The sequence below is a fragment of the Lytechinus pictus genome, chromosome 2 (assembly GCF_037042905.1).
Source record: "Lytechinus pictus isolate F3 Inbred chromosome 2, Lp3.0, whole genome shotgun sequence".
Classification (NCBI taxonomy): Eukaryota; Metazoa; Echinodermata; class Echinoidea; order Temnopleuroida; family Toxopneustidae; genus Lytechinus; species Lytechinus pictus.
The window spans coordinates 39,825,684-39,846,394 of NC_087246.1; the positions used below are offsets into that span (position 1 = coordinate 39,825,684).

A 20,711-nucleotide genomic window follows, 5' to 3' on the forward strand; every position below is an offset into this window, starting at 1 on the left:
GGGACAAATAGATGTCTTTATACCCTACATAGATTATATACTGTATTGTGATTGGTTATAGAATAGAACAGTAATTGTTTATTGGCAATACATGATTGGCAGCCAGTGGCTGAAATATACATATACATGTAGGATTGGATGTAAAACAAATTGGATGTAAAATAAGAAAGTTATGACATTTTAAAGTTTTTTTATATAAAAAAAAACAGTTATATGCACATTCTGGTGGGTATGCAAATGAGGAGACTGATGACATCATCCACTCACTATTTCTTTTGTAGTTTATTATATGAAATAGGGAATATTCTATTTTTCTCATTGTCAAGTGAAACAATTAATTCCTCCCTGAACATGTTGAGTATTGTTTAATACTATATGATTCAGTCAAGTTGGCCCTTATTGTCAAATCTATAAAAAATGAAATATTGTATAATTCAAACAATAAATAACAAAAGAAATAGTGAGGGACATCATCGACTGTCTCATTTGAGTTGTTCATATCACTGTTTTGTGAAAAATATTAAAGCGAAAATTTAAATGTCATAACTTTCTTAGTTTACATCCGATTTTGATGAAATCTTCAGTGGTTTGCTAGTTTGATATTTCTCTATTTATTCAAATCAACATTTATCTGGGATGGACTTGACCTTTAAAAATGTGCATAAATAAGCATATTTAATGAGTTTCAAAATTCTGTGTAGAAGTTTTGAATCCCCCACCTAGTGCTATCATAAAAACAAACAGAATTTTAATCGGACTTGAAATGACAAAAAAGCATTTTGAAATTGTGGACGGACGACAGACGGACGCCATGCATAAGCTCATGAGCTAAAACCCAGTGGTGCCCGGGCGAAATTGGCTAAAACTTGCCGCCCGTTCGCTGAGCCCCTGAGCAGGCTAATTTTGTGGGTTGTGACCTAAGCCAACTCAATTTATATGGAATAAGAACTATGTAATTATTCATTTATTCATTTACAAAAAAGAACTGATTTGCAATCCTTTATTACACAAATGCAATAAATTTATACATGACAAGAAAGCCATCAAACATTACAAGTTTACCTCACAACATTTTATATGTTCAGATAAATGTTATAGCTGTCTAAATAAAGAGTATTATACCACACAGAAGGGTTCACTGCTAAAATAATACAACACACAGAGGGATTACGGGTCAATGCACAAAGAGTTAATGAGTACTCATGTTAATATTTTATATTACGAAAATCCGGGTTCTAAAATTGTCTACAATTCTATTAGGCCAATTCAAGAACTTATAGAACCGGAACTATATTAATAAACACACAATGTGATAAATTCTGTCACAATAACATACAATAATTTACCATTATATAATTAATTAAAACTCTTTTTTATGATATATTTGTAAATCAATAAGTTATATTCATAGAGCTATTAATAATTTATGTTCATATAGAGCTATATCAAATCAATAATTTACATTCATATGACAATATCTAAATCAATAACTTACATACTTAGAATTACATCTAAAATCAATACTTTACATTCATAGGATTTATCCAAATAATGTTATTTGTTTATTAATATATTAGGATACACACTACAGTATTAAGTGTAAACTAGTTATTTGAGGTATTATACTCTGTACATTAAGACAAACTACAAGATGACCGATAAGAATACAAACCAACATCAGTAGACGCACAAAATTTAAATACAAATTGGTTGTAACTGCAATGATCACACTAATGTTTGAATGTAAATGAACACACGATCTCCGTGAATTATATTAACACTTATTCTATTAACACTTATATCACTTATATCTACAAGGCTCTACATCAGAATCAGATGTTCATTCATATATTACATCCATATGATTGATTCATTTTCAGCATTATTACCTACAAATTATTAAAAGGCAAGTGCATTTATCTTTATAACATGTGGAACGCCTCTGGCAGTCTCGCCTGCATAATTAGCACTGCTGGTATATCAAATCGCGTAATGAAAACAAGAAAACACTTATATGATAATAAAATACTATTTTCATTTACCCTACATGACCTTTGACCATGTGACCTCAGACGAGCAAAACTCGATTACCCATATGTCTATGTTTCATGAACTACATGTGTAGATCCATAAACTTTCCAAGTTATGCCAATTCAACAAATACCCCCAACACGGCCAAAGTTCATTGACCCTAAATGACCTTTGATTTTGGTCATGTGACCTGAAACACACACAAGATATTCAGGGATACATGGTTACTCTTATGTCCCAAGTTTCTATGAACTAGATCTATACACAACAAAAAAAGTAAGTCCCCCTAAATCAAATTGCTGTAACTTTTGAACAGAATAATTTTGAGATATATTTTGTAGGTGTTTTTTTACATTCATTAAGCAACTCCTGGGGCAAAATGAGATTGATCGGTTGAGTCATTCATGAGTAATCAAAGATTGAATTAAAAATGACAATTTTTGAAAGTCACAAGAGTCGTTTTTCAGATTGTGTATATACAAAGTTGGGCAGAGGTTATTTTTAGGTGAATTTTATGGTGTTTATGCTGTTTTACTATCCATTTAGCCACTCCACACAATATTTTGATATCGTATGTTTATGGTTGAGAGAGCATAATGTTTTGTGACCTATCATCATAGGGGTTTTCGAATGTGCTTGCTCAACCATGAAAATGTAAAAAGTTCGGAAAGTGTGTGGTGTTAAAAATGATGATAAAACACCAATTAATCACTTTATTACCCCTCAAAATGAGTCTGTGACATTGAAAATGCCCCCTTTCCCACTTTGATACGTGCTCACTCATCCATAAATGAACAAAACAATTTCATTTTCGCACATAATTCTGCCCATAGGTTGATGAACATTACTGCTAAATAACATTGCTAAAGACCGCCTTGAAAAAAAGTTCCACTATATTGAATAAGGGGTTACTTATTCTTAAACATACGCACCCATAGTTTTCACAATGTCTATGAGAGAGCAAGTCATATAAAATTGAAATAAGGGTTTTTTCTTGGACGGTTTTTGTTACTTCTGCCGAAAGTTTATTCATGAAACTTTGCACATGGCTTCAGAGTGACCCTATCTAAAAGGCGCGCACACCAAAATAATCATTCGATACGGCACAGAGTGGGGCCAAGACCTTGAAATTTCTTCTCACTTGCATAATTTTTTAATGTGTGCTCACTGAAGCATTAGACATCGGGATTTTTATAAAAATAAAATCAAATGAACTATGCAAGGAGGTTTGTGACAGATATCCATAGTTACCAATTGCATTTTTTCCAATAACGTTAAAAAGAGCTAATCACATGCCACATGTTAATTCAAGCGTGAATGTTTAATTAAACGCCTTTGATTCATTGAAGCATGTTAATTGGTCATGAACACAACGAAAAAAGTTGAGAAAAGATAATTTCAGTTACCAAAATGAAACTATACTTGCCTATGATATTTGAAAATCATAATTTTTGTTTTCATTAAATGTTCATTGACCCGTAAAACAATGAATATTGTTGAAGATACTCTTCCCAAAATTAACTGTCATCATATTCGATCATTTTTATTGATAGAAAAGTGTAAAAAAATCAAATTATAGCAAATTTTGACTTGTGTTTATTCAACCATGAAATTTAGCTCAAAAAGTTGTATTGTCTTTCAAAAAGTACCTTTTAAAAGCCTTCTGACTATTTTTCAGGAGGAGAATGTGGAATTCGTTCCAATAAAGTAGAATCAAAGTCATGATATTTGGCTTGTGAATTTTGAAAAGTGACAATTTTTCCTTCTGGCGGTGCTCACTGAAGCATGACATAAAATACGTCCATAACATTTACTCAGAGGGTAGCTTATAAAATGACCTACACGCTCATGTAAAATATATTGAAAACTTGCATTGGTTTGGAAATTATGGATGTTTGTTTAAGGGGGACTTACTTTCTTTGTTGTGTATATGAACTTTTAAAGTTATTACAATTCCACAAATAACCCCAACATTTTCAAAGTTTGTTGACCCTAAATGACCTTTGACCTTGGTCATGTGACCTGAAACTCGCACAGGATGTTCAGGGATACATAATTTCTCTTATCAACTAGATCCATAAAATTTCAAAGTTATGACGATTCCACAAATACCCCAACATGGTCAAAGTTTGTTGACCCTAAGTGATCTTTGACCTTGGTCATGTGACCTGAAACTTAGGCAGGATCTTCAATGATACACTGGGTGATTTCAAGTCCGGTGTTGGCCTTGAAATTTGGATTGCTTCCCCGAGCTCAAAAACTTACTCAGAGTTTGTAAAACTGATCCAGATCACATTATTGACAGCTCAACAACTAGGTCTAGTGAGTGACTTTTCGGGACCATCTTATGTTTGTTGTTATAATTGTGCCAACTGACCTAACACCAACAACAAAAGGTCAACACTGAACTTGAAATCACCCACTATCACTCTAATGTCCAAGTTTCATGAACTAGGTCCATATACTTTGAAAGTTATGACGACATTTCAAAAACTTAACCTTGGTTAAGATTTCGTATTGATTCCCCAAACATGGTCTAAGTTCATTGACCCTAAATGACCTTTGACCTTGGTCATTTGACCTGAAACTCAGGCAAGATGTTCAGTAATACTTGTGATTACCCTTATGTCCAAGTTTCATGAACTAGGTCCATACACTTTCTAAGTTATGATGGCAATCCCTCAAAAAATCCCAACATGGCCAAAATTTGTTGACTGTAAGTGACCTTTGACCTTAATCATGTGACTTGAAACTCAAGCAGGATGTTCGTTAATACTTGATTACCCTTATGTCTAAGTTTCATGTACTAGGTCCATATAATTTCTAAGTTATGATGACATTTCAAAAACTTAACCTTGGTTAAGATTTCAATGTTTACGACGCTGCCGTCGGAAAAGTGGCACCTATAGTCTCGCTCTGCTGTGCAGGCGAGACAAAAATTACTTCATATAACTTTTTAAATCCTTGATGGATTTTTCTCAAACCTTTACTAACTTCTTTGTTATCTTTCTATGTTACAATTAACATTTTTTTTTGTCAGGGTGAACTTCCCTTTAATAGCAATCATTACCTTTATTGTTAATTTAATGATTATCTTTAATTTTATCAAAAAGAAGGCTCTTTTACATCAAATAGTAAGATAATCAATAAACACTAACTCAACATTTAAAGTTTCATGACTCTTGCACAATTTCCAAGAATGCAAAATTGGAAAGATCTAGAATATAATACTGAAAATCCTATATTCTCAAATTAGGATTCACTTGTACCGTGGTACAAAACCATGGATTATGCAAATTTCTTGTATTATCGCACTTCCCTTTTAGCGCCCTTTGCCAATTAAAAGTGCCCATTTAATTGAATTTTTTCAAGTGTACACATACTACACGATAAAATAAGCATAAGTATGCACAAAAATCTGCATAGTCCACTTGCAAAATCTTTGCACAAACAGTCAGGCATACCCCTGTTCAAGATTAATTGAAAAGTTTTCACAAAAAAATCTCAAAAAAAAAAAAAAATCACAAAATCTTATATAACTGAACTTTGATGACAATGTGTCATCCATCCCTTTAAGTTTGTGAGAATGAGTCTCATTCAAGTTTCTTTGGCAGTGCAGTTGATGAATGACATGACTTTTGTCATCAGGTCTGTTTTTTTATCTTTTGATGAAACATTAATACCTTTCTCCTTTAACCAGGCTACAAGTGTGATGCTGTTGACCTTGGAAAGCTATCAAAATGAAATTTGTAAAAATACATAATTACAGTCATGTACACTAGAGTATTCTTATATACAAATAGCTTAATATGTCAAAACAATTTCCAATAACTCATTTCTGTATCTTTGACCTCCGAGTAGTAATGTTATGAGGTCTGTTTCATTACATTGCAGTAGAATACATTATATCATAATAAATGTGCTATATGAATTGTCTATAATGTAATTATCATTTTATCATTCATTTAACTGCATTTAGCATGCAGTTCAATTCAATGAATTTATTGTAATCTCAGTAAAAAAAAAAAAAAAAACTAAATACAATTACAAATAGAAATTTACTAAGAAATGCATTAACAGAAATCCTCCAAATTTATCCAATAGAATGAACTTATCAATTGAGAGTATGAGTGAACTAGCTATGGGAAAGTTCTATCACAGGCTAGTCTCCAAAATGATTACTAGTATTGTAAAATAATTGAGTCTTTAAGAAAAAAAACAAAAAAAAACAATTACTATTATCAATCAAATTAAAGCTCTTCCCATAATTATGAAATTATATTTTATTCATAAACAGGTTTTTTAATACAAGGAATAAAATCTATCATAAATCAATGAGCCCATCTCTGTACAATGTATGTAATCAACTATCCGTTTTACTGAAGCTTCACATGTAGTTTTAAAGCAAAGAAAATATTTCCAACCTTCAACATTTATGACCTTACCTGATCATTTTGAGCCATCAGTTGAACGTTAATGTTCTCTTGAACCTTTGGTTTGGTACGTGGCTTGGACTTCTTGGCATCTACAGCATCTTCATAATCCTATCATTTATTGTTATAAAAAAACAAGAATTAGTATTAACCCTAATAAGACGGGGGGGCTGATTCAGCCCCACCTTGACATTTTTCGCGATAAATCCGCCGCACCAATTTTTTTTACCGCGTTGCTTGCTGACTTTTTACTTTCAAGTCTCGCGCAACTTTTGAGACCAAAATTGCGACCCCCCGGTACGCGGTTATAAAATTACACAACATTTCGTACAGTGCATCCAAACCCAAAGTTGCTCTTAAACGTGAATTCATCTACAAATCCAATGCAAATAGTGTTTTTAGCCAAAATTCATAAATGTATCATTATTTTTCCTTTTACTGAATTGTTTATGATCAAATAAAGTCCCTGACAGTTTCCATTGAAAAAACAATGAAAAAAAGAATTTGATCTTACCAATTTGTAGATTATGCCATGGGTAACGCGCGTGCCAATTTTTTTCACGATCATAAAGGGGGGGGGCTGAATCAGCCCCTCCCCAGTCTTCTTAGGTGTAAAAATAGCCCAGTCTATTTAGGGTTAATAAATAAAATAAAAAAATGAAACAATTTCAAAGATTTCATGTTATTCAATGTTACTTTAACAAACTTCAAGAATTGGTATGTGAGCCTGTTAAAAATACAATATTGTATCACCAATATTCAATTAAATTGAAATTTAATAATATGTTGTAAAAGTAGTAGGCATTCGTTCTATTAATCGATTCCCTTGTTATATGCACTTTATGCTATTTTCTTCATTGCTTTGTATATTTGGAATGAATTGATAGAATAACATTTCACTTATATAGAAATTTGTTATCGTATCATTTAAAGTATTAAAACTAAATGTCACAATCGTAATTTTTTAAATCATGCATGCTAGCTATTGTAGAGAGACCCAACTTGATGGGTAGTTCTTAAACAGCTATTTACAATAAAAATATTTTTACCTTAGCTTTCCTTTTCTTGGCATGTTTGTTTGAGCTAGCAGTTAACAGAGGATGATTGGGTGTGGACATTTCTTTGGATGAAGATGTGTTACTTGGTCCAAAATGAAGTGCCTGTCTTGCAGCAGGTTGATGACTGCTGGTTGAGCTGGAAGGGAATGGTTGTTGCTTTGGAACATGCTGCGTTGGAGGGATGATGTCTTCACAGGGTATCAGATCAATGGTTGACAGATTGGTTAAAGGTTTGTGGGTGGGTGTGGTTGAGGCTCTGGACAGGAATGCAGATGGTGTCACTGATCTTAGTTTGTGAGGGGTGAATGAAGGCTTGATCTTTGGTCCTTGTGGTGTTTGATACCGGCTTGCATTATCCAGCAGAGATGAGCGAGATGGTTTGGGGTTGAAAATTGGCACAAGAGGCCTTGGTGCAGCAGGAGGATGAGCCACTTCAGATTCTTCCCTTCTCAAAAATCTTGGAACAATCCCTGACTGGATATTTTCCACATTCTGGGGGAGTTTTGGCATCTGCTGTAACAGAGGTGGTGGTAAGTTTCTTGATTGTCCTGCAGCACCAAAACGCTTGCCTCCTTCCTTCCGATAAGCCGGCATACAGGCATGATGAGGAGAGCTGTTGGTATCCTGCTCCGACTGGTTCCGAAGCTCAGCAGCCAAAGAGAATATAGTGTGGTTTAAATTTCTAGCTGACTTTGGAGCTGACTGTGGTTCTTTCTTTCCAGGAGCAACCATTCTTGTAACTGGGGTCACATTTTGACTCAAGTGATATATTCCACTGTTTGCTGGTGATGTGTAAGGATGTGTAGGAGTACAGAATAAACCTTGATGACTAGGAGAACCCTGCACTGACATGGAGTGATTGCTTATGGCAGCATATGGTGACTGCCTGGGACTCTGATGATTATGCTGATGTCTTGAAGGAGTCACTTTTGTGTTGCTCCCATATGGCAATGGACACTGTGGACTAGATTCTTTACAAGCGTTCTGCCGGCCATCTTGAGATAAAGTCCCATCATGTGGGTATCCAAACTGACTTGGTGGAAGGGCCGGTATGACAGGGGACATAGTCTCTGGCATCTTTAGGACATAGCCTGAGATGCATTTGATGTTTGCTGGTTGTCCAGTCAGTGGTCTATAAGGAGATACCTGCGGCTGTGCGTTGAATGGTTGACCCCTGTTCTCACTGACAGTTACTAGAATACGAGCAGGGATTCTCTGCGGTACATTATACTTCCTATCGATAAGAGTCATGCTTGAATGGCCCTTGGACTCAATCTGTTTTAATACAGAAATCAACAAATGAATTGGTTGGATCTTAAGTGTCAGTTGGTTATTTGACTGACTTCCAAAATGTGATTACATATCATATACAGAACATTACAGTATATCATATACAAATATTTGTTACATGCATTTTGACTTGATATTCTTACCATGGCCAAAGCTCCAGTAAACACAAATCTAACTTAATTACTACACCCATAGGACCTACAACAAATGGACATTCAACAAGTCCCATCCTTTGAAATAAGCATGGTGGCCGCTAATCCTTTTATCAGCATGCCAGCTGACACTCCTCATGCTTTCCGTAAAATCACGCTGTCACTGACAGATACAAGAAATCATTTGAGTGCCACTGCTCAAATTGCGATTCTGTTTGTACATAATAAGCGCTTCCAAAAGCAATAGACACAGTAGCGAACACTAGCGTTACAAACTCATTGCCAAATTGCATCAAAATGATCATAGAAACAAGAAAACAGCCTTCCACTTCTGGATTTTCAAAGTACATTGCAAACAGCCACACACAGAACTCATTGCTATCACTGGGTGGATTTGAATATACAGTGCGTCCCCCCAAAAAAAAACTATACACTTTTGAAATGGCTGCCAAATAAAAAATATAAATTGGGGGGAAAGACTTGTATACATATGTGACCTACCACCCCAAAAGTTGAAACCACCAATAAGTCGCCAGGTAAGGTTCTCTGTAAATAGCCAAAATAGTAATTTAGTCTCCATAAAACGAAAATAGAAAAATAGCTTATTTGAAAGAGCAATGATTTTTCTTCATACTGTAAAAATTTGAAGTCATGAAGTTGAATAAAAGAAAAGTTACAAGAGTTTCTTGGACACTACTTTTTCAGACTGCTTGGAATTTTCACTGGGATTACACAGTATGCACATCTCATGCTTGAGTGAACCCCAAACTTCAAACCTTGTTTTCTCCTTACTTTTTAAGCTCTTGCTGAATTTACTCTACAGTCAATCAAATACTTGTAATGGTTATTGTTTGTCAATTTAACATATCATAAATCATTTTAAAGCTTAGGAAATGAATTTTCAAGCTCAATAAAAATCTAAATATTCATTTGGGTCAACTTATTGTTGGTTTGGGGATGGCAGGTCACACGTGGAAAGCCAATAAAGTCAACTTTCAAATGACACCAAAAAGTTGAAAAACTATTCATGCTTGAGCGAGCACTGTCCACTGAAACAAAGGGTATGAAAATTAGGCTGGGCCGAATTAGCCTTCCAATTTCTTTCAGGTTTTTGAACTTGTAAAGTTGAGGTTTTTGTGATGAATTAATGATCAATTGTGATCAATTTGTTGTTTGAGAAAATATCATGAGTTATTAAATTGAAATTTGATGCATGAGTGATCAGCAATTTTTAGTGCATTTTGACTTTATAATGTGGATCTCAGCAATGTGTTCATAAGAGTCAGGACTCAAGAGAATAGGGGGTAAGATAGGACTTAAGTAGGTGAAGTAAGTTGATGGGATAAAGGTCAACAGAACATTTAGCAACCCTTCCCTCTCCATCTCTACCCCCTTGACTTCTCTCCTCCTGAGAGACTGAGCTTGGCTAGGCTGGGCAGGAATTAGCCTTACAATTTTTTGAGAGGTTAGTCCTTTGGAACTTGCAAAGCTAAGGGTGTTATGCTAAATTAATGAGTGAGATAAGTTTTGGTTTCTTAGTTGAATTGAAATTTAATGCATGAGCGAAGAAGAATTGTAATTTTAGTGTAGCATATTCATCTTGTGGACCTCGGCAGTGTGTTTGTGAGAGTCAGAGTAATGTGATGCTACCTGTTACAAGCAAGAGGGCGAGATATGGTAAAACTTGGTAAAAAGGGCATTCCTCTCCTTTGCGTCCTTTTACAAATTAAGTTATATTTACCCCCCCCCCCCTCCACTCTCTGGGTCCCTCTCTCTCTCTCTCACTTCCTGGATTGTAGCCTATTCAAACTTAACTGCTAAGTGACCGGTGGCTGATGGTCAGTTTTATTTTCATTGAATGATTACCAAGAAATTGACTGATTATTATTTATGAAATAATTTATTGAAAAAACTGAATGCTTGATTGATCACATTGATTGCACATTGAACGAGTTGATTTATTGATAAATTGTTGATAGGAAAAAGTTGATGCCCCAATTCAGACTTTATCATTAATTCAACAATCTGCTCTGGACTTCATGCATACATGACAATAGCAATCAGTCTCTCAACAAGAGGGGAGGGCGGGAGGGGGCTAAATGTTCTGTTGACCCTTATTCCATCAACCTACTTCTCCCACTTAAGTCCTATCTCACCCCCTATTCTCCCGACTCACATGAACACATTGCTGAGATCCACATGATAAAGTTGAAATGCTGCCCAAAAAAGTGTAATTTGTGTTCACTCACGCATTTAAGTTCAATTTAATAATTTACGAAATTTGCTTAGACAACCAAAACTGGTCACGGTTGATCATCAATTTATCACAACGCCCTAAACTTTGCAAGTTCCACAGGATTTGCCTCTCAAAACTGACATAAATTGGAAGGCTAATTCCAGCCCAGCCTAATTTTCATACCCTTTGTTTCATTGGTGAACACATTGCTGAGATCCACATGATAAAGTTGAAATGCTGCCCAAAAAAGTGTAATTTGTGTTCACTCATGCATTTAAGTTCAATTTAATAATTTACAAAATTTGCTTAAACAACCAAAACTGGTCACGGTTGATCATCAATTTATCACAACGCCCTAAACTTTGCAAGTTCCACAGGATTTGCCTCTCAAAACTGACATAAATTGGAAGGCTAATTCCAGCCCAGCCTAATTTTCATACCCTTTGTTTCATTGGTCAGTGTTTGCTCAAGCAAGAATAGTTTTCCAACTTTTTGGTGTCATTTGAAAGTTGACTTTATTGGCTTCCATATATGTGTTTTCCTCAAAAGTGATATATTTTTTATTTGGAAGCCATTTCAAAAGTGTATAGTTTTTTGGGGGACCCACTGTATTACTATTAACAACAAAATTGCAGCGAAATTTTATTGGAGAAAAGGGTGGGAATTAAAAGGTGAAATTCATCATTCTAGAAGAAAGTCGCACTTACCTTTGCTCGAAAGGTGACAGAAATATTGGTGTAAAATTTTCAGGATTGACGGAATTTAACAGGAATTTTGCACAATATCCCTACCCTAAAATTATGAACTGAAAACCGGAAGTAAATAGTTCATTGCATTGTTGGTTACATAATGCAGTAACTTTCCCAAGCACGTGATAGATCAGAGGTAGAACATGATCGTCTCTGGTCGAAAGAGCTGGGGCCAGTGATAACATATTGACGATCATTGTTTCAAACTAGTCTTGGGTAAACACGCATCTCCGGCAAGGTCATAATAGCAGCATAAAGAGAGAGTTTACTGTGTGACAACATGCAAAAACAGGTGGTGGCCATAACATGCTCTCATTGAATATGCATTTGTTGTAGGTCCATGCTACATCTAATGCAAACAATGAATTGCTAATTAAAGTATAATCTTGACATGCAACAAAATGAAATAGAACATCTTGAAATGAATTTTTGTTACAGCTAAAATAAAAGCAACAAGACAAGAGAACATTTAGTATAAGCAAAGTCAGACATCCGAGTAAATCCTAAAGATCAGTTATATTGCTTATATTATTTTTTTTTAATTAATGTGATTTGTATCAATCTGGCAGTATACTACATAGAATAGCTGACCAAATCTATTACCATGAGATGATCGCTAAAAAAATTCTCCAGAAGTAGATCTTTAGCTACTTACATAACCCTTGGCCGAGTTCATAGTGACTGCTGTGTATTGAGGCTTCCTTGTAACTTCTAAAGGGGTCTGACACATGTGTGGCATCTTCTTTTTTATATCTGTCAAGAACGCCTGTAGGACTGGGGTAGAATCCACTCTAGGTACTGGCCTTGGCTCAATCTTCCTGATACAGAATTCTGGGTAACTAGATATATATTCTTTGTCAAGGATAATTTATGATATCATTCCAATTCCTTTCAATCCCTGAGATTTCATGATTAACTTTCAATAGGGCATACTTGCAGGTAAAAAATTAAATAAATTACAATATGATAATTAACATCACTCTTCTCAGAGAATTACACTGGCTCCCTGTCCGTTCCCGGATTGTATTCAAGCTTCTAGTTTTTGCACACAACTGTTTTTATAAAATTGCCCCGTCCTGTTTACTCGATTTAGTATCATATTACCAGCCATCCCGAAATTTTAGATCAAGCTCAAAAGCATTATTCATTGTTCCCTCTGTCTTTACAAAGTCATATGGTGAGCGTGCTTTTACTCATGCCTCTGCTGTCCTATGGAATGCTTTACCTAATTCAATGAGACATCAAAGTGATTTATGTAGGTTCAGGAGATCCCTTAAAACATATCTATTCAATGCATAAAATACCAACTTTGAACTAATGGTTCAATATAAATATCTTGATTACTTTATTCTTACCTTACACTATTTCTTCTTTAAGCGCATAGGGACATGCTATGCTATGTGTGATGCGCTATACAAGAATTGAGCATTATTATTATCAATAATAGATAAGCTGTCGAGCCCAGGTGCTGAGAACATTTGAAGATAGTCTGATCAGATCTCTTTAAACTTTCAAATAGGAGTGGGCTGTAAATGGTACCACCCATATTTTCGAGACACTGGCACCTTTGTTTTCCCACTGAAATATCCCTAAGGGTCGAAAAGGTCCAGATTGATTGTCATCTCAATGCTAAATAGGTACCTTCATGTTGATGTATAATACTTTGTGACTGGTAATGGTTACATCTCATTTTCCTCCAGAACTTTGAGATCGAGCAGGCAGAACATGGCATATTTTGTTGTACAACGTCATATGACTAACGTATGATAGTTTCCGTTCCTAGACCAGTTTTATTTGAAACAATTAATACAGTCAAAAAAAAAAAAACACATTCAATGTTGAAAGTAACCATGTTCTTGTACTATAAAGCTTTGACTACTGATATTTGTAATATATACACAACAAAAAAAGTAAGTCCCCCCTTGAACAAACATCAATAATTTCCGAACCAATGCGAGTTTTTGATATATTTTTACATGAGCGTGTAGGAAATTTTATAAGCTACCATCCGAGTAAATGTTGTGGACATATTTTACGTCATACTTCAGTGAGCACCGTCAGAAGGCAAAAATGTCACTTTTCGAAAGTCACAAGCCAAATATCATGACTTTGATTCCATTTTAATGGAACTGATTCCGCATTCTCATCATGAAAAATAGTCAGAAGGCTTGTAAAAGGTACTTTCTAAAAGACGATACAACTTTTTTGGCTAAATTTCACGGTTGAATAAACACAAGTCCAAATTTGCTGTAATTGGAGTTTTTACACATTTTTATCAATAAAAATGATAGAATATGATGACAATTATTTTTGGGAAGAGTATCTTCAACAATATTCATCATTTCACGATTCAATGAACATTTATTGAAAACAAAAAATACGATTTTCAAATATCATAGGCAAGTATTGTTTCATTTTGGGAACTGAAACTGATCTTTTATCAACTTTTTTGTTATGTTCATGACCAATTAACATGCTTCAATGATTCAAAGGCGTTTAATTAAACATTCACGCTTGAATGAACATGTGGAATGTGATTAGCTCTTTTTTACGTTATTGGAAAAAATGCAGTTTGTAACTATGGATATCTGTCACAAACCTCCTTGCATGGTTCATTTGATTTGATTTTTATGAAAATCCCGATGTTTAATGCATCAGTGAGCACACGATATTCGAAAATTATGCAAATGAGAAGAAAGTTCAAGGCCTTGGCCCCACTCTGTGCCGTATCAAATTGTTATTTTGGTGTGCGCGCCTTTTGGATAGTGTTACTCTGAAGCCATGTGCGAAGTTTCATGAAATAACTGTCGGCAGAAGTAACAAAAACCGTCCATGAAACAAACCCTTATTTCATATTTGTTAAAATTTTGACTTCATCTCTCATAGACTTGTGTACATTATGGATGCATATGTTAAGAATAAGTAACCCCTTATTCAATATGGTGGAAGTTTTTTCAAGGCTGTCTTTAGCAATGTCATTTGGCAGTAATGTTTATCAACCTATGGGCAGAATTCTGTGCAAAAATGAAATCGATTTGTTTATTCATGGATGAGTGAGCACGCATCAAAGTGGGAAAATGGGTATTTTCAATGTCACAGACTCATTTTAAAGGGTAATAAGGTGAATATTGGGGGCAAATTCGGTTTCAAATGTGACTTTAATTGCTGTTGTTTTTATCATCCATCATTTCTATCACCACACACTTTCCGAACTTTAAACATTTTCACGGTTGAGAGAGCACATTCGAAAACTTAGGAATGAATACTCTTTATACTGCATAAATGTATTCTTTTCCTAACAATTTCCCATGATGAGTTTAATTTATGGACAAATCAGGGGTGGATCCAGAATTTAAAATGGGGGAGGAGCCTATAATCGGGGGAGCCACCAACATTTTCAAATGTTAATGTAACCTAACAAGTTGTAGAGGATACTACCAAAACCCCCTATGATGATACGTCACAATACAGGGGCCGCGGAACGGTTTTCAGAGTATGGGGGAGGGACTTAGCCAAAAGTGTGGGGGGGGGGAGGCTGGCCATGCAAAAAACACAATCGTATGGCCATTTTTACATTTTTGTACATGCGTTTGGAAAAAAGTGGGGGGTCCCCAGCCCCCTCCCCCCCTATCCCGCTTCTGCGGCCCCTGCAATATTGTGCTCACTCAACCATGAACATACGATATCAAAATTGTGTGTGGAGTGGCTAAATGATGGATAGTAAAATGGCATTAACACCATAAAATTCACCTAACAATAACTTTTGCCCAACTTTGTATTTGCAAAATCTGAAAAACGACTCTTGTGACTTTCAAAAATGGTCATTTTTAATTCAATCTTTAATTACTCATGCATGACTCAACCGATCAATCTCATTTTTCCCTAGGAGTTGTTTAATGAGTGTAGAAAACCACCTACGAAATATCATATCTCAAAATAATTCCGTTCAAAAGTTACAGCAATTTGATTTAGGGGGGACTTACTTTTTTTGTTGTGTATATATACAGTTTGAGAAAGCAAATCTTTAGTATTATCGGGTCCGGAATCGATTTTGATTTGCAATAGGGTCTGCGTACATATAGTATAAACTAGCAGGCTAGCATTGTCTGCTACATAAACCAAATGAGCGAACAAGACTGAAACTAACCATTATGAGTTACCATTGGATGGCAAAGTCATCATAATGGTAACTTTTATGCAACGGGGCGCAGAATAGCTACAGTGTAAATGCCATAATGTGGGGTTGACTGCTTGTTGAACTCGTATTGTCTAATATCCAAGAACCACAAGATGATGAAATCTATTATTTTGGCTGAAAGGCTTTAAAAATTTTAATTGGTAAATTTAGATAAAATCACCTTTTAACTCCACAAATAATGGTTCACACATTAAGTACTACTTTTAGGAAAAACAAATTGCCTGTTCCAAAAAACATATGAATAGAGACAAGAACCAGAGAAAGGACCACCACATAAAGAAGTTGTGGCCAAAACTATCATATGGGGGGGGGGGGGGGCGCGTTTCCGTTTTACACCCTGGCGAAGGCATTTTCCGGAAAAATAGCCACAAAGCGACTAGTGAAGAGTCTACGTCTACGTTTGTTTACATAATCAGCTGGGCGCGCGATCCAAAAGTCCGCACCGAAGATATCCGCAGAACATACGTGCAAATGCAGCTGAGCTTATAGACCAAAAGCTTCAGTCTCTGTATTTTGGTTGTTCCGCTGAACTATATACCGGTACGTTGGCTTCATGATTTTTTTTACTTTATCGCACATGATCGTTTATATGAATGAAAACGAATAATAGCTAAAATATTGAAAAATAAAACACATAATTACTTGTTTTCATATTATATCTATCCTTATATCTATCATATCTGTCTATCCACTATCTATGTTATAAATCAATCTATGGTACTACATGATATATCTATCTGTTAATTTGTCTATCTACTCTGTCTCTCTCATTCTCTATCTACCTATCTATCTGTCTATCCATCTAACATCTATCTCTCAAATTCTCTATCTATCCATCTGTCTCTCTTTTATTTCTCTCTATCCATCTGTTAATCTACTCATGTGCAATATCAACACTGCTTCGACTTCCTTCGGGAGTCTATTTCCTCAGCTCTACTTTTCCCTTTTTTGTGCTCGATTCGATTCAATTACTACTTTATTTACTTGTTACCATTGTTAAATGTCTTGTATTGCATAATGAGTTTTTTTCTTCTGAAGGTTGCCTCCTATTCTCTTTCAAATTCCACCTCTTGCTTTCCCTTCTCTTTAATTGTCTTATCCCAATTTCTTTCCCTTCTCTCACCTCTTTCTTCTTAATCTTTCATTCCGCTTTTTTCTTCTTTGGTGACACTTTACTTTTGGCCTTTTGTATTTATTTATGATACATTTATTTTTTATCTGTATGAAGTTTTATTGTATTTGATATTTATTTATGTTTACTTTATATTTTGTTATGATTCTATTTGTATGTAAACATTCACTTATTTCAGTCTTTGACTGCTTGTGATTGTATTTTGATAGTTTTTATTGCAATAAAATCCAATATATATATATATATATATATATATATATATATATATATATATATATATATATATATATCTCAAATTATCTCTATCTATCCATCTGTCTGTCTTTTTCTCTCTCTCTGTTTCTCTCTATCCGTCTATCTATCTCTCGAATTCTCTCTATCCATCTGTCTGTCTGTCTCTCAAATTCTCTCTCTCTATCTATCTATCCATCTGTCTGTCTTTTTCTCTCTATCCGTCTATGTATCTATCTCTCAAATTATATATCTATCTATCTATCTATCTATCTATGTAACTACAGTATCTATCTATTAATCTTCTCTGTCTCCCTCTCTCTCTATCTATCCATCTGTCTTTCTCTAGTTCTCTCTCTCTCTATCAATCTATCTATCTATCTTCTATCTATCTATCTATCTATCTATCTATCTATATGTAACTGCAGTATCTATCGATCTGTTAATTTGTCGCTCTTCTCTGTCTCTCTCATTCTTTATCTATCTAACATCTATCTATCTCTCAAATTCTCTATCTCTCTCTCCCCCTCTCTCTATCTATCTATCCACCTTTCTGTCTTTCTCTCTCTATCTATCTTCTATCTATTTATTTATCTATCTCTCAAATTCTATCTCTATCTATCTATGTAACTACAGTATCTATCTATCTGTTAATCTTCTCTGTCTCTCTCATTCTTTATCTATCTCTCTCCCTCTATCTATCTATCTATCTATTTATCTATCTATCTATCTATCTATCTATCTATCTATCTATCTATCTATCTATCTATCTATCTATCTATCTATCTATCTATCTATCTATCTATCTATCTATCTATCTATCTATCTATCTATCTATCTATCTATCCATCTGTCTTGTTTTCTCTCCCCCTCTATTTCTCTTTTTCCGTCCATATATATCTATCTATCTATAACATCTCTCCCTCTCTCAAGTTCTCTCCCCCATCTATCTATCTTCTATCTATTTATCTATCTATGTAACTATACAGTATCTATCTATCTGTTAATTTATCTATCTTCTCTGTCTCTCTCATTCTTTATCTATCTATCTAACATCTATCTATCTCTCAGATTCTCTATCTCTCTCTCTCTTTCTCTCTCTATCTATCCATCTGTCTGTCTTTTTTTCTCTCTCTCTATTTCTCTTTATCCGTCCATATATCTATCTATCTATCTATCTATCTATCTATCTATCTATCTATAACATCTCTCCATCTCTCAAGTTCTCTCCCCCATCTATCTATCTATCTATATATCCATCTCTCTGTCTTTCTCTCTCTCTCTCTACTTCTATCTATCTATTTATCTATCTATCTATCTATGTCTCTATCTATTTATCAGTCTTCTATATCTATCTTTCGGCATCTAAGTGTATCAATCCATCAAACTTCAATTTTCTTTCTATTATATGTATCTGTTTATTTTTATTTTGTCTGTCATTCTATTCATTTAGTTAATAATTTATATTTAGAAAAAAAAAACTTTTTCATAACTTTTCATAAAAAAACGTAACTGCAAAAGCATGTTCGGATTTCACTCATATGACTGCTCTCTGTACATGAAGTGCCGAGGAACTCTATGCTCTGATCAGTAACCGTGCAGATTGCATGCGGTGGCGTGGGGCTCGCCTGTGTCGCACGCTGCAACCAGCGACGTGTGTAGACTCTTCACTAGTCGCTTTGTGGCTATTTTTGCGGAAAATGCCTTCGCCAGGGTGTAAAACGGAAACGCGCATGGGGGGGGGGGGGGGAAGGTGGTTTGGCGGCCATTTTGGATTTTAACCTGGGGCCTAATGCACGAAAGGGTCTTTCCAAGGACCGTCTTTCGTCTCGCCCATCTTTTACGATGCGCTGTATGCGGGATATTTCTGAAATGTATGATAAACAAATAAAATTTATTAGCAAGCATTTAAATCAATTTGCATACAATTTCATGATACATCACATCATTTTATAAACAAAGATTTGTTTACTTTAACGGATGAATAAAACATGTTTGCAGGTAATTTATTTAAAATGCGTTTCACATAGCGCATCATAATAAATGGGCGACACGAAAGACGGTTCTTGCAAAGACCCTTTCGTGCAATCGGCCCCTGGCACACTTTTTTCTCAGACCCGAGACAAAAAATAATGTCATCTTACTTTGAGATACATTACAGTGAATAAATAAACAACTGTTGCCACATTAAATGACAAAACAAGTACTTTTGACCCATGCATAGCCCACTCCTATTTAAAACAGTGATTCTCCTAGATCTGCGCATGTACAAAAAAGTATTAGTTGCCCCAGCCCCAGGCCAGCATGCACCGAGCCTGGCGATATTTCGTTTTATATTCCGCACTGCATGTACTCAATAAAGTTAAATTCCCTTGATGGTGTACTCCTTATGGTGTACATGTATGTCTATACTTGTGCATGCACGCATGTGATTTAGTGTAGTAAAAGTACAGAATTGCTCGTCACAGACTTGTGATCACGTACATGTATGTCGGCTTTACCTTTATTGGGTTTATTAGTGCATCTTCCACACCTCTCTCAAATCAAACCATAAACACATAGTATATTGCCATGGTGCAAAAAGTACATCCTTTAGAAAGCATTTTAGTCTTTTCACACCCTCGCAAATTGGACCGTAAACACATAGCTTAATTTCCTAGCGAAATAAATATCCCCTTTTTTCAGTATTTTATTGTTTTTGACAACTTTATCATGTTACATATGTAACATGCCCAATCTTGAACAAGAATGTCGCTATAAGGCGAGCATATATTATGCCCTCAAGTAACACGGAAAATTGAGTTATTGGTCAAGCAAGAAAAGTGGAAGGTGGCGGCTTAAATTCACCTTTGACCTTCTGAAAGCATGTCACTTTGACCTTGACCTATTGACCTCAAAATCAATAGAATTCCTGGGATCCATGCTAGTATCATACACACCAAATTATATGAGCCGAGGTTAAGTTAAACTGAAGTTATCGAGTTTACAAAGACTTCAGAAGGGTAAGATGAAAACATGTCACTGTGACCTTGACCTTTGGACCGCATAATCAATAGGCTTCCTGGGATATATGCTAGTATCATACTCACCACATCATATGAGCCTAGGTTAGTTAACTAAAGTTATCATGTTTACAAAGACTTCAGAAGGGAAAGATTAAAACACGTCACTGTGACCTTGACCTTTTGACCGCAAAATCGA

At 35.1% G+C, this 20,711-nt stretch overlaps 1 protein-coding gene across 1 annotated transcript in view; it reads right to left on the bottom strand.

The window, feature by feature from the left end:
* Positions 1 to 5,066: 5,066 nt before the first annotated feature.
* The window catches only part of LOC129254234 (uncharacterized), a 41,834-nt gene continuing 26,189 nt past the window's right edge, over positions 5,067 to 20,711 (bottom strand). Inside the window, exons 6-9 of the mRNA XM_054892685.2 lie at positions 12,605 to 12,788; positions 7,514 to 8,797; positions 6,477 to 6,575; positions 5,067 to 5,763 (exon numbers count right to left, since the gene is read on the bottom strand). Of these exons, the coding sequence (XP_054748660.2) occupies positions 5,629 to 5,763; positions 6,477 to 6,575; positions 7,514 to 8,797; positions 12,605 to 12,788 (1,702 nt within the window). The 3' untranslated portion in view covers positions 5,067 to 5,628. The remainder of the gene's footprint in view (positions 5,764 to 6,476; positions 6,576 to 7,513; positions 8,798 to 12,604; positions 12,789 to 20,711) is intronic.